Source organism: Oratosquilla oratoria, chromosome 4, assembly GCF_046742065.1.
Source record: "Oratosquilla oratoria isolate Oo_2021 chromosome 4, ASM4674206v1, whole genome shotgun sequence".
Taxonomy (NCBI): domain Eukaryota; kingdom Metazoa; phylum Arthropoda; class Malacostraca; order Stomatopoda; family Squillidae; genus Oratosquilla; species Oratosquilla oratoria.
This window is the reverse complement of record NC_134780.1, coordinates 72,901,852-72,916,825: the sequence shown is the minus strand read 5'-3', so window position 1 is coordinate 72,916,825 and position 14,974 is coordinate 72,901,852. Positions and strand designations below refer to the sequence as shown.

Sequence of the window (14,974 nt, the reverse complement as noted above, 5' to 3'; positions counted from 1 at the left end):
GAAATGAGGAGGTGAGGAGGAGAACGGGGTTGGAAAAGGAGTTGGGAGATAGGGTTGATTAAAGAGTATTGGGATGGATTGGACACATGGAAAGAATGAGTGAAGAAAGACAAGTAAAACAGGTATGAAAGGCAGATGTGGAAACGTTCTTGCATGACTTATTGGAATTCTACAACACAGTCATCTCGAATTATGACAAAAGAAACAATACAGATTTATTATATCTAGACTTGGAAAAGCTTTTGATACCGTCCCCCACGAAAGACTACTTACTAAATTAGCTTAACACGGAATTAGTAGCCTATTAAGTTGGACTAGTAATTGGTTGAATGATCGAAAATAGAGAGTTGTTTTTAATGGAAAACTCCAAGATGGAAAAATGTTACGTGTGGAGATCTTCAGGGTTCCGTTTCTGGGCTCTTTCTATTCATAGTATATATAAATTATATAGACCACGGACTAAAATCTATTGTCTCCAAATTTGCTGATGATACAAAATTGTGCGGAATGGCAAATGATCACTTAAACCAATTAGATATTCAAGAAGATTTAGATAAACTACAGGAATGGTCTGAAAAGTGGCTAATGAAATTTAACACAAGTAAATGCGTGGTAACGCACATTGGTAAAAATAACAGTTAGTACGATTAGAAGTTATTTTGAAATTCGTTAACAAAAGTGGATAGTGAAAGGGATCTAGGCGTAATTATCAGTAACGATCTCAAATTATCTAAGCAGTGTAATTCAGCCTCTGAGAAAGCAAATAAGATTCTAGGACTGACTGCGCGATCTTTTGACTTCAATAGTCCATCTCTCATTTGGAATATGCTGTTTCTGTATGGTCACCGAATCTCATTAAAGACATTGACAGATTGGAAAAAATACAATGGCGAGCCACAAAACTGATTACAAATATAAAAAATAAATCATTAGAAAATCGACTAAAACAAATGAATCTGTTTTCCCTAAAAAAGCGTGGACTCAGAGGTGACTTGATACAGGTCTTTAAGCTAAAGGGAATTGACAACATCAAAAGTGACAAAATTTTCACACTGAATAAGAATCCGACAAAAAATAATGGTCTCAAACTGTCAGGAAATAGATTTAATTTGAAAGTGGGTAGAAACAACCTCGCCAACCGTGTAGTTAATGAATGGAACAAACTTCCTGCAGAGGCATTGCAATGTAGTTCAGTTTGAAGCTTTAAGAATTCGTTTCGATAAACACCTAAGCAAGATGCTGTAATGACCGTCATTTATTTGATATTATCTGTTTATTTATTTGTTATTATTTGTCTGTTTGTTTATTATCATTTGCTTGATTTTCATTTATTATTAGTTATATGTCAATTTATTATTATTTACTATTTACCTGTTTGTTTATTATTTAATTATGCATTTATTTGTTTACTTTATTGTTATTTATATTATCATAATTTGTATTTATTTATCTATATATCATTACTATTTTTTCGCATCCGACTTAGTTATGGACCAAAAGGTCTCCTGTCGGCATGCTCCTCATTTGTAATCCCTTTGTAATCCCTGTAGAGAGCCGTCAGTGTAGAAGTGGTGAGCCACACGAAGGGAAGATGAGTCTGGCTAACAGCAAATTATAGAATACTATAATTGGTATGATCCATAGTTTAATGGAATTTACCAAATCATCTGTTGAACGAATGGCACAGCCAATTATTCACCGTATTTGATGTAACTATACATTGCTCTGATTAATTGAATAGAAATAAATGATAAAGTCTTTGGCATCTTCTCAACTTTGGCCCCTCCCTTTCAAACTATGTCAAATTATGAATCGTCAGTTACAAGTGCACTGTTTATTTCGCTCTCTCGGTATAACCAATCAATCAAAGAATTCCAAAGAAACCAGCTTGTTTGTCAATCCACTGAAAAGGTGAGCGCGTTTTCGTCGTGGGGCGAAGAGGAGGAGGTGTGCAGTACTACAGTGGAAGCCAAAAGGAAAGGTAAGATTAAGCTCAGTTCTGCAAATTTTGAAGTATACAATATTCTCGACTGCCCTGCGGGTGGAGTAAATGCATAACGTCAAAGAATTTATAAGGCTTCATTCTAATTTCATATGACTCCGACGAACATTTAAATAGCATTTTGCTTAACCTCGTGGAACTGAACTTGAAAGTCGTACACCTGTACTTAAACTTTACTTTTGTTGCAGATGAACAAGTTTGCAATCATTTCTCTCTTGGTGGCTTTTACAAACTCCTCCTACATCTCCTTGCCACAATGTCCGCCACAGACTACAACAGTTACCATCTTCCAGACTCAAAGAGTAAGTAACGGGTAGATTCAACATAGTTTGCGTTGTCTGTATGTATACAGACATTTGCATAACGAGGTAAACTGTTCCAGGTACCTGTTACAACTGTTCTCCAGACACGTCTTGTTCCGTCAACATTAGTAACTACACGTTTGAGTACCCTACTCCAACGCGTAGTGGAAACTAGCCACGTTACCCAAGTCAACCTAGTCACGCATACATTCGTAGTTGCCGGAAATGCTGCAACATCAACCGTAACTGTGCCAAGACTCGTTCTCTCCACTGAATTCGTTGTCTCCAGCCACTTTGTACCTGTACCTACCACAATTGTTACAGTTCAGACAACTTGTGTACCCCAGACTACAGTATTCACAGAAACCGTAACTTTCACCTCGTTTTCTGTCATAACCCAGTTTCTAACTAGTACAGTTAGACGGAATGAAATTGCAATTAAAACCATAACTGACACCCAGACCCAAGAAACTACTCTTGAAGCCTCTACTTATTAAACTAAACTACATTATTTACAGAACTAGTATTGATCTACCCTTAAATTTGTAAACCTGTTCCTGCATTGAAATTTTTGTGCAACTTAAGCACACAGCTAACTACGGACTCCTAGCAACAAGCTGCCAAAACTAGTCTTAGCCTCCATATAACCTGTTTATTATCTAACTATACCTATACATTTTTTATAATTTACATTATTGTTTTTATTTATTCATTTGTTTGTTTTATCTTTTTTTCGTATCCAACCTAGATATGGACCAAAAGGTCTCCTGTCGGCATGCTCCGTCTTTGTAATCCTTTGTAAGTTCGGTCATCCATACACCATAAAATTACCCCCCCCCCCAACTAAAACCACAGTTGAAAAACTTCTGCCCAACAGAATTGCTTCGAATTAAGATACTTCCTAGGGTCCTCAAAATGACTGTGACAAACATTTTGAGCATCAATCTTCTATCCCTAACAACGACCCCCTCACCCCCCCAAAAAATTGGATAAAATAATCCGAAGATGGTGTAAGAGGACGCATGGTAATCTATAATTTGTGGGCACGACCCACACCGCAGGCGGTATAGATGATGATAATCATCGTGTAGAGGATTTGGGAACGGTTCGCCAGCTGCCTACATGAATGGGCAGCCCTACTCGGGATTCCAAATTCCCGCCTCTCCTGGAGGTGGCTAGAAAAAAAAAACTAAATGTATTCCTAATGTAACCTAGCCCCGTCACCCATCACGCGTCATGAATAACGAGAGCAAATTTCCAAAACCAGTCCATCTGCACTCCCACCCTGGACCACTTCCTCTTGAGTAAAGCTAAACTCGAATCTACAGTAGTGACACGAGTTGGGCTTCTCGTACTTGCAGCTTTCAAGCTCAAGCCTATCTCCTACTTGGAGGGAGGAAAACGGGTTGAAGGAAAACAAACTACTCCTTCGAAGTGCTCCTAGGTAACTCGACGGTTTACTTAGGACTGGCAATATAGTCTCCAAATTTAATTTTTCCTAAAGTGCGTAACGGTTGTGTAATTTACCGGCGCTTCTGTCCTTACGGACACCTCTTATGTTGGTTTAGTTACTAAATTTATTCATGATTTAGATAACTAGCTTTGCTTAGAAAATTGTGGAAAGATTGAGGTATTGGTGTTCCGTCGCTCGAGGTTCGGTGTAGGGTCGGTGTTGTTGGAGAGGGTAGATGAGATTATGTAAGTATTTTGGGCTATTGTGTAGATTGATCAGTCGAGAAGAGTGAGGCGGGGTGAGGGGGGGTTTACATTGGCAATTGGAGTAGTTTCCGGTCATGAATTTTATGCAGTTTATTGCATCAAAAGGTGGTAGACATAGTACATAGCCATGTGGCCAAAATTCAGAAATTTACAAAATACCAAAGTTTCCAAATGCACTGCCTGTATGCATATACAGTACCTGTATATCTAGTCATTATCCACCAACGTATGGCTGACGTGCGAGTATGTCGTCTTGACTATCTTGTAAGTCATTGGTAATTGAAGTTGGGGAGCCTTCAATGGAGATTTGTCGTGGAACTTGTAGTGGTGGAAGAGCATGTGCCGGTAGAAGGAACTTGTGGTGGTGGAAGGTATGTGATGTCGGGGGAAGCTTGCAATGATGAGTGTTTGGGGTGGTAATGGTGGAAAGTTTGTGATGGTGGTGGGGCAGCTTGTGGTGGTGGGATAGCTTGAATTGTTGGGAGCTTGTGATGGTGGGGGAGAGGGTTATGGTAGTCAGGCAGCTTACGGTGTTGGAAGTTTTTTCCAAGGGTGGAGCTTGGGGTGGTGAAGGATCTTGTGGTGGTGGAAAGCTTTTGGTCGGGAGGTTTATATTAGTGATGGGGAGGTTTGTGATAGGGATTTGGGGAGCTTGTGGTGGTGGGGTAGACCTTGTGATGTGGGGAGCTTGTGGTAGTAAGGGACCTCAATTGCGATGGTGAGAGAGCCCATATTGGTGGTGGTGGTGGGGTGTGTGTGAAGGGCTTGAGATGGTGAAGGATTATGATGGTGGATACTTGTGGTGGTAGTAAGTTTGTGATGGTGGGGAGCTTGTGGTGAGCTTGTGGTGGTAGCGAGGGAGTCGGTGTTGGTGGTGAAAGAGCCTGTATTTGTGGCGAGGGGGCCTGTGGTTGTGGCGAGGGGGCCTGTGGTTGTGGGAAGGAGCCTGTGGTGGGTAGAGCTTGTGGTTCGATGAGAGTTTGTGGTCGGGAACTTGTTGGTGGAAGAATCCTGTTTATGAGTTGAGCTTATGGTGGTCGGGTATCTTATAATGATGGGGGAGTTTGTTTTGGCGAGGGAAGGGTGGAACTAATGGTGGTGGGAGAGCTTGTGGCGGTGATGGGGAGGTTTGTGGTGGTTGTGGGAATGTTTGTGGTAATGTGGAGGCTTGTGATGGTAATGAGGTGTGTGGTGGTGGTGATGGGGAAGTTTGTGGTGGTGATGGTTTGTGGTGATGAGGTTTGTAGTGGCGAGGAGTAGTCTGTAATGGTAGGAGTAGCCTGTAGTGGTGGGAGTAGCCTGTAGTGGTGGGGGAGTTTGTGATCGGGTAGCTTGTGGAGGTAGAGGTTTTCGTGGTAGTGGGGGTGTTTGTGGTGGTAGGGGAGAGCTTTTGGTAGTGGGGGAACCTTGTGGTGGTAGGGGGAGTTTGTGGTAATGGGGGAACTTGTGGGGTTGGAGATAGTTGAGTTGCATATTCGTAATTACAGTATTACCCACAAAATAAAGGGACAGGAACTCTCCTCTTGCCACACTATCGACAATATCCGCGTGCTGGCGGGATAAATAGGGTCGGTCAAGATGAAAGGCTCTGTTGACCTCTGATAAAGAAGATTGATATCCACAGACAGGTCGTCTTTGAATAGAAGTTTGCTGTTGTTGGCCCCAGGGGCGAACGCTGAGGGTTGGGGAGCGTGGGGAGACGAGAGGTCACTTGAGGGTTCTTCGAGCTCTGGAGGACGGGGAGCACTTCATTTTAGACGGGTATGTTCTACTGTGGTTCTAAGATCCCTTTCGCTTAGACAACTTAGCAGCAGGGGTTGAAGGTTTCCTATTGCCATCCAAGGAGTGTGTTATGGGGCGCTAGATGGAAGAAGGACCTTGATTGATGAAGTGAAGTGCGCCACTGTGCCCATAGTGTGGAATGAGGATGCGGAGAAGGGAAGGACGAGGAAAAGAATGTGTGATACAAGGAGGAAGGAAAGTGACAAGAGATACGAGGAGCAGAAGAAATAAAAGGTGAAAATGTTGGAAGTGGTAAGGGCCGATAATCCCAAACGGGATTTATGAAAATATGTACTAATTTCCGTGTCGTAATAAGTAGCGTTCGAATCTCGTATTCCAAAGCCCAGGGTTAGGAATCCCACGGGAAAACTCGTTTCATCACATACTCATTTGTATGTACAAATATGTACATAAACGTTTTGTTCACATTTATTTATAAATTTACATAGGACCTTTACCGGGAAAAGTGAGAAAGTTGAAATATATTTTTTAGATTGTATTTATCATTTAGAAGTACTTAACTTACGGCAGATATGAAGAAGGGGCTATGAATTATTTCAAATATATTTACAAATTATCTAGAACACATAAAACTATGGTACATAATGAACACCTAAAGGTAATTTGCACTTTATATGTGTTTACTCTTTGTTAAAATCACATTAGCCTTCTGACTACTATGGTCGATTTATAAGTTTTATTCAGTTTGCCAAGAGGCGATTTTACTCAGCTGGTTGGAATTCCCTACCAATCAATAGGATAACTACGGTAGACAGTGAAGAAACAAAAAATATTTAGGTCTGTTTACAAATTATTTTGGAAATACTTCAATTTCAATAGATACCTTTAAAATTATTTTAGATAAACACCTAAGCAAGATGCTGTAATGCTTGCCATTTATTTGATATTGTTTGTTTGTTATTGTCTGTTTATTATTATTTGCTTGATTTTCATTTATTATTCTCAGTTTATTATTTACTATTTTCCTGTTTATTATCTAACTATACCTATGCATTTATTTTATTATGTTATAATTTTTGTTTATCATTATATATATATATGTGTGTGTGTGTATATACATATATATATATATATATATATATATATATATATATATGTGTGTGTGTGTGTGTGTGTGTGTATATGTATATATTTCGCATCCGACCTAGTTATGGACCAAAAGGTCTCCTGTCGGCATGCTCCTCCTTTGTAACGGTGGGCAGTCTTCTTGTCGTCAGCTTCAGGCCAGCCTCAAGGCCCTTGAAGGAGGTTGGGCCACAATTATCCATGAGGCGCACTTATGAATGGGTAGGTAGTGGGCACAGTGAACTCAAAAACTTCGTAGATGTTCAGGAAGGTGTAGTGACGCATCCATGACGTCACAATAGCGGCATTGCAGTGCAGAAATAAAATCCACCGACAGGGAGGCCCCGGCCGGCGGAGCTGATCTCCTCTTTCCCAATCCACAGTATAAGTCCAGACACGTGAATAACAAAACTATTGTGTGTGCGGGGACTGTACCTTTGTGCTCCTTCCTGCAGCATCCGAAAGGCGTTGACAGTGAAAAACCTTCGCAGTATTTGAAAATCATGGAGCCTACAGCAAGAGTTATTTTCGCCTTAACCTATCTTGCGGCATCTGCCAGTAGATGGCAATTTGTGAAACGGGAATCCTCTTAGGCGTACCAGTATTGTTTCAAACCGTCAGTTATATTAATATGAAGCTAAACATAGATGCACATGGAGTTTGATAACTTTTAGATGGTTTGTTTAGATGTTCTCAGCGCCTTTGCCACATGTTTAGCAACGAATTGGGTAACATTCTGTTACTGGCTGTGGAGTGGAAGCATCGAAAGGGATTGAAGCCGCCCCTCGATCACTTTCTCAGCTTTTTCATTGCCAGGGATGCCTACATGAGGCACCCAACAAAAGGATACAGGTATGAAGTGAACAGAGACTTGGATGATCCATGAATGGATTTTGTGGACCAGTGGGGGGTAGGACTTGAGGGTGGAGATTGCTTGCGGAGCCTGGTATAAGTTCCATTTGCTTCCCATCTTGTGTGGAATAGTAGTTTGTTCTTCTACTAGGAAGATGCTGTTTCCTAACTACAACAATGTCGTCTTCAGAAGTGCGTGGCAACTAATTCTGAGGTGGAGAAACGAAATCCGTACTCTTGTGCCTTTCAGTGTAGTCGGGTTACGTCTTTTTTGAGAAGGTGGATGATATGAGCTGGGTGGATTTCGAAACAGAACTGGCTATGCCATCGACATACAGGCTATAGTCAGCGCAAGGAGAAATGACCGATAAGGCGGGGCTAGGAGATTTCCCGGTGTTGCCACATGTGGGCATCCATGGCGAGAACGTGCATGTGGATGCAATGTTTTCTGAATGCAGTGTGAGGGGGGCGGGGCCAGAGATTAGATGTAGCGGCAACGTCGCTCTCTCATGCACATATGCCATATCTAGACTTAAAGAAACGAAACCTTTGTATAGAAAACATTGCTTTGATTTTTACCTCAGTGGTGGTGTGTGACAAAAAATTATAATATAATCATATGAGGCAACATTATAAAATTATGAAATAGAATTATAAAATAAAATGAAATTATAGAATAATTATATGTGGCACCACAGGGGAACTCCCAGTGCTCCGCCCTAACGGCCAGATCTCAGTGCAACGGGTATAGGAGTTATGTTTTGGAGATTTGTTTTATTCCCATCTATATATACAGTAAAAAGAGTGATGAAGTAGTTTCCTGTGGGAACGCCATGTTGGGTATGCGGTAAGGATAGTTGTTCTTATAGGTACTTTGAACGTTCTATGCGTTAAGAATTTGGAAATGAAGGTGGGTTTACCTAGGATGTATAATTTATGGAGGACTCGTTGTTTACAGACAATGTCATATGCGATTTCCAGGTAAAAAAAAAAAAAAAATTACAGCATAGACATGCTCGTTTGCAAATGCAATGAATTATTGTTTCTGTTCACATTAGGATGCCAGTTCAGAATTGTGTTTGAAGGGGTGATTTCAGAGAATAGTGTTCCAACTACACGTATAGTACTGTAGTAAAAAACAGACAAAACATTAGAGACAGACTTAGATTAATCATTAAGAAAAAACATGTATTCAAGACCTGATTTATAATGGATCATTGTGCAAATGTTGTAACTGAAACAGCTCACAAAAAGGACCCCCCAAAGAAAAGGTAATATATAGGAATATCAATAGTAGTAAAATATTACTGTTAATATTACCATAGAATTGAGTTTTTGTATTGTTTTCATTGTGTAAACGACCCTTTCAGCAACTCTTGGATTGTTGAGTACTGACAATATTGTACTGTCTGCAATTTTCTTATCAACAACTATTAACTAGAATAAACCAGATATTAAACCCATGCGTTTGGAGCAATATGATCGTCTATACCTGAAATTAGGTAGTTAATATGAGGAGCGCGTAAGAGAATAAGTGCTTCTAAACTTCAAACTGTCCCGTTACCTTTTGGCTCGTCTGTCTGTCTATGACAACTTCACTGGGAATCAGAGTTTTCCTAATGCGAATGGTTACAACTGGAGTTCAGTACAGTAAGTAATTTCAGAGAGAAAACAAGGAACATACTAACTAACGTACGTAACTTTTGTGGAATGGCATGTGTTGCAGATGTAAAGTTTGGATAACGTCTATATTAGTTCGTACAAAGAATGTTCAAGTTCTTTACCGCAGAGAACTTTGGTTGAACCTTTGGGATATACCAAGATCTAAGAATATAAGGTCTAACCACTTCCGACCGAATTTCGAGGGAGTTGGCGCAGCGGGCCCGTGAACGTCACCTGGCTGTTCAAAGTGGGGTTAGCGGGTCCTATAGCTGTCAGTTGAAGCTGGTCCGTCGTTCAAAAATGACGTCGCCTTCGCTCGCACCGCTCCACTCAATTAGTTATATTCTGACAAATATTATATAAAATATATATATAAATATATATAAAATATTATAGTTCATGTCTTTATATATGAATATATAATATATATGATATATAATATATATATATATAATATATAAAATATTATAGTTCCTGTCTTCCTTGGCGTTTCACAGTTTTCTTCAGTGTATCACAAAGAGAAAATGGACGCATCCAAAAGACGTCAGAAGGTGCGCAGAACTGCTCCAGCGGTTAGACCTGTTTACTTAGACCTTGGGATATACTTTGACATGAGAGCTTGCGCTACTGCTCTCGTACGTTCTTTCTTTTCAGATGTTTCTTCTGCTAATCCTTTCGTGCGCATTGGCTACTGCTACACCCAGGTATAACCACAGATGTATACCGCAGATTCGGACGATTACTGAAGTCTCTTTACGTCAGGTAAATTCCCGGTTTTAAGATTGCCAATAAATATAACCCCCAAATTAACTTCTTGGGTTACTCTTTCATTTTTTCTTTGCACCCAGGTACAAATTCCAACCACAGTCGTCACCACACTTCAGGTTCCTACTACAGTCTTCAGTACTGTGGTACAGCCAACTCTCCTAAGATCGGTACATACTCAGGTGTTGCCTGTTCATGTAACTCGAACTCGACTCCTTGTGACCACTTCATTCCCACCTCCACAGACTGTGATGGAAACAAGACTATTCCCATCAACCACAACTTTGATATCTCTATCTGCTCTACCAGTCCTGCAGCCACAATTAGAAGTACGCACACAGTCGATCACCCAACAAACCTTTGTCACACAGACTGTACCGTCCACCCGAACCACGTTTTTAACCCACCTGCTTACAGTTGCTGAAACGTCAACCCAGCTAAGAAACATAGTGGTTACTACACTCTTAACCCAGTACAAAACCATAACGTTTACAAAAACGGCGTATACAACAATTTGCCCAACAACCCTTCCTTACGCCTTCTAATACTTCTTAAGCTTGCCTGCACGCTTCAAACGCCACCAAACGGGCCTGCTGACCCAGTACTCCTATAAAGATAAATAATAATTTTGTATTATTCCCCGAAACTTCATGAGTGGAACCTTAATCCTAAAAGTTCTGCTACATCTTTTCCTAATAATGATGTAAACTAAAATCCTCTAAATTCTTACTCGAGACGAAATAGAACATTTCAATCTATAAAATAGATTGCAATTTTTCGTGAAGTGTTGCTAGAAATATACACCATTCAAACCACTGTCAAATATCACCTTCCCCTTCCCGAAACTATAAAGCCACGTCCACACGGTCGATCAGTATCCGTCGGGCACGAAGGCTTTGCCCTTGTACGAGCATTTTCAGCGGGCAAACCATCAAACTGTCCGCTCCCGGCGCCAATAGAGGGTAGTGGATATAGGTCTTCCGTCACTGCCAAACGCACGAGGTAAGGTGCAGGCAGATCCACTGACTACCACGTTATTAGTACACCATGTCCACACAGAGTACTAGTGCATATTGGTCACGACAAGACACTATAACTTTGATATATATAAATCACATGAATGTAAGGTGTTTTGATTACAGAAATAGAGACAAACGTGCTGCAGCAATAAGGGATATGGCACAGACAACAAGCAGGAGTGTTTAATATGTAAAAAAGAATTTGGATTCCCTCGGAAACCAACATCGGCGAGAATTGAGGCTAATGTGCACATCGAAGAAATCAGGAGCTGGGTCAGATGAAATTCATACACCCAAGTTGGTGCTTTGACATATTGTTATTCCTGAACGATGGTGATTCTGTGCGGCCAGCTGTGTCAAATGTCAGCACCGAGAGCAATCGGACCACAGAAACGGTATCCGAGGATGATTCTGATTCCGAGATACGCATGTACTTACTATTCTCTCTCTCAGTATATAACCAATTTTCAATTATATGTTTCACATAAGGGTAATGAAATCCAACAATTACTTTCAGACAGCCTGTATACAAAATCGGCCAGTTTTACCATGTAAAATAGGTGTCTTGAGTTAAGGGAGACTGCAATGGTTCATGTTAAACAAGCATTTCATAGTCCCACTCTTTTAATGTGTATTCAGTGTATGTGAATTAATTTTTATCATAAGGTACAAAATCACAGTATGAACAATAGTCCCATCAACAATAATTTCTGATACATAATTCGTATGTAAATGTGATAGAGGGAGTGTTGATAACAAGTGATGGTGGACAACGAGGGGATGAGGGAAAAGTGTGACAGGGCATAGAGGCCGAGGTGGTGAGTGCGGGGATTTGAGGGTTATCTGGGGGAATGGGGAGGGGCACCTACACAATTATACATTTGCCATTCTATACTGCCATTGCACAGCACCCTCTGCATTGAAGTAGTTCATGTATTGGGTACGGATATTGTTGCCAATAGTGGTAGATCCCGAACCACATCGTTGCAACTCCAACAACTGCGGTGCTACGCGCCAGTCACCAGGAATTATTGTTCCCTTACGAAAATCCTTTGAGTCCACAGCTTCCTGAGGTGTATTGGCTATCAAAATCCCGTCTGAGGTAGTTATGCGGTGCCGTGCATGCAAGGACAACTTTTTCAATTTTCCCAGGGGATAGACTAATTGGCGATAAAAACACCCTAAACCTACTAGTGAGAATGCCAAATGCATTCTCAACAGTGCGCCTAGCCCTGGAAAGTCTATTAAGAAAAAATTATTTCCTCTCGTGTTTGGTTTTGGTGTGGAAAGGGTTTCATTATATGCCTCTGCAGTTGGAAAGCATCGTCTGCCACAAATACGTAATGCCGCGTCCACACGGTCGAGCTGTGCCTGGCGGACTTTGCCCTTACCGGGCAAAGTCCGCAGGCTCTGCCCGCGAAGTGTCCACACGGCTGACGATGGTGGTTGGAGCAAAGACTATATAAGAAAGACTGGGTCACTGGAAGGGTTCGTAAGGTGTATAGCAAAAATATGTAGCCAGAATTAATGCCAAACACCGCTAGATTACTGTGGTTTCAACGCCCTCTTTTGAGCGGTTAAAAAAATAAAAAATCGAAGCGATAGCTATTGTTGCCATTTTATTGTATTTTATACATTTTTAAAATTATATATTGATTGATATTTTCGGCCTTGTATATGATTATTGTTTTAGCTCAATACTTTTTTTTTACTTCAATTGTAACCATTACTGTGAAAATAGTATTTGCTTTCACATACTTGACATATGACAATATCTCATATATATAATATTTTCATACCTCTGAAATTTTCATAAAATATAAAGAAAAAATTATAATATACACACACATATGTATATATATATATACACACATATATATATATACATACACATATGCATATATATATATACATATATATATAATATATACATATACATACACACACACACACACCCTTTCACCGAATGGACGGCGAGAATTGGTGTTCCAAAAAAAAAAGGAAAAACTACGTGGATCTCAACATCCAGGAAATGCCTTTTTGTATTTATAGGGAAGGGGAGTGCTCGTGGAATAGTGGGGAAGTGATAGGGAAGGAGAAGGGAAGGGATATTGAGGGAAATGAGGAAGAGAAGGACATGGTCCAGGAAGCTAGGAGAAATGTAAACAAGAGACGAACTGAAGACGATGACTTTGGAGAGGACGGAATCAACAAAAATGTAAAGATTAGAAGTGTAGATAAGAGCAATACAGTAGAAGGTGATGAGAATATTTTCCAGGGATTTAAAGAGGGTGGGGGGGACACAACCCCCCCCCCTCGATTGACAAGACTAGAAGAGAAACTCGATAAGATGATCGAGCACTGGGAGCTTAGGTTCGGTCACGTTAACAACATTGTGCAGAGGGTTGAAAAATTGGAAGAACTAGAGAAGGCGAACAAAAACTTAACTAAGGAAATTGAAGAATTAAAAAAACAGTTAAAAGAAGTAAAAGAGGAGAATAAAGTCTTAAAGGAGAATAGTAAGGACAACAATGAGGGTTGGAAAAAAATCCAAGAAAACAGCAGAGTTGCATTTACTGGCATAAACAACAAATGAAAGAACAAACTGAAGACTCAGTTATTAAAGTGATGAGACAGGAGAATATAGTAAGAGACTTAGCAGATTGAAAGAAATGTATAATTATATTAGGAATGGAAGAGAAACAACCCAGATAGAACCACAAGAATCAAGGAGGAAAATGAAAAAGTAAGAAATTTACTAGAACTAGTTCATGAAGATGAGCCAGAAATAATGAAACAAATCGAAGAGAAATTCAGGCTCGGGAAATATAGTACAGACAAGACCAGACCAATTAAGATTAAATTCAGGTCACAAACGACGGCAGAGAATATCTTATCCAAAACAGGGAAACTAGCAACAAGTGAACAATACAAAAAGGTATGGATAAAAAGGGAAATGAATAAAGAGGAAAGAGAGGAGGAAATAAGGAAAAGACATGAAGCTAAGAAAAAAAAACGAGAACAGAACGGAGACAGAAAAACTAGAATTCTACTGGAGTAGTGAATATGAAATTGAAGAAATGGAAAATAACAGAGAGAAACACAAAAGAAACAGAGAATACAATGGAAATAACAGAAAGTTAAGAGTATCCTACACAAATATAGATGGATTAATAACAGGACTGAATGAACTGAACAAATATCTGAAAGAAATAGATCCGGACATAATGGGAATTGTTGAGACAAAATTAAAAGGTCCACTACCACCCAACAGCATTGGACACAATGCATATAATTATTGGATTAGAAACAGAGAGATAAAACAAGGGGGTGGAGTTATGTTCCTGACTAAGAAAGATATAAACGTGAAGAGTGTCACATATGGGAAGAATAGAGTAGAGATGATTATGATAGAAGTAGAAGATAGAGATAAGAAGAGCAGAAAGTTTGTAATAAACTACATGCCCCCAAAAACAGCCTCGAGGGAAGAGAATGAACATAAAAGCATGTTAGAAGACACAAGAGTAACACTAAACGAGATAATGGAAGATGGAGGAAGAATAGTTATGATGGGTGACTATAATTGCAAAGAAATATGCTGGGAAGAGATGACCGTAAAGGGTGGAGAAGACTCATGGGGAAGTGTTCTACTTGAGATGATTATTGACCACACAATGACACAATGGATCCAAGAGAAAACTAGGTATAGAAATGAAGAAGAACCATCGAGACTAGACCTAATAATCACATCAGAACCTAAAATAGTGGAAAAGATAGAATATCAG

General features: G+C 40.0%; 1 protein-coding gene across 1 annotated transcript; it reads left to right on the top strand.

The window, feature by feature from the left end:
- Positions 1-1,956: 1,956 nt before the first annotated feature.
- On the top strand, positions 1,957-10,782 carry LOC143024350 (uncharacterized). The gene is made up of 4 exons (XM_076183143.1): positions 1,957-1,981; positions 2,191-2,304; positions 10,060-10,167; positions 10,254-10,782. Exons 2-4 carry the CDS (start codon positions 2,191-2,193, stop codon positions 10,713-10,715), a joined length of 684 nt encoding a protein of 227 aa, XP_076039258.1. The 5' UTR covers positions 1,957-1,981; the 3' UTR covers positions 10,716-10,782.
- Positions 10,783-14,974: the final 4,192 nt, after the last annotated feature.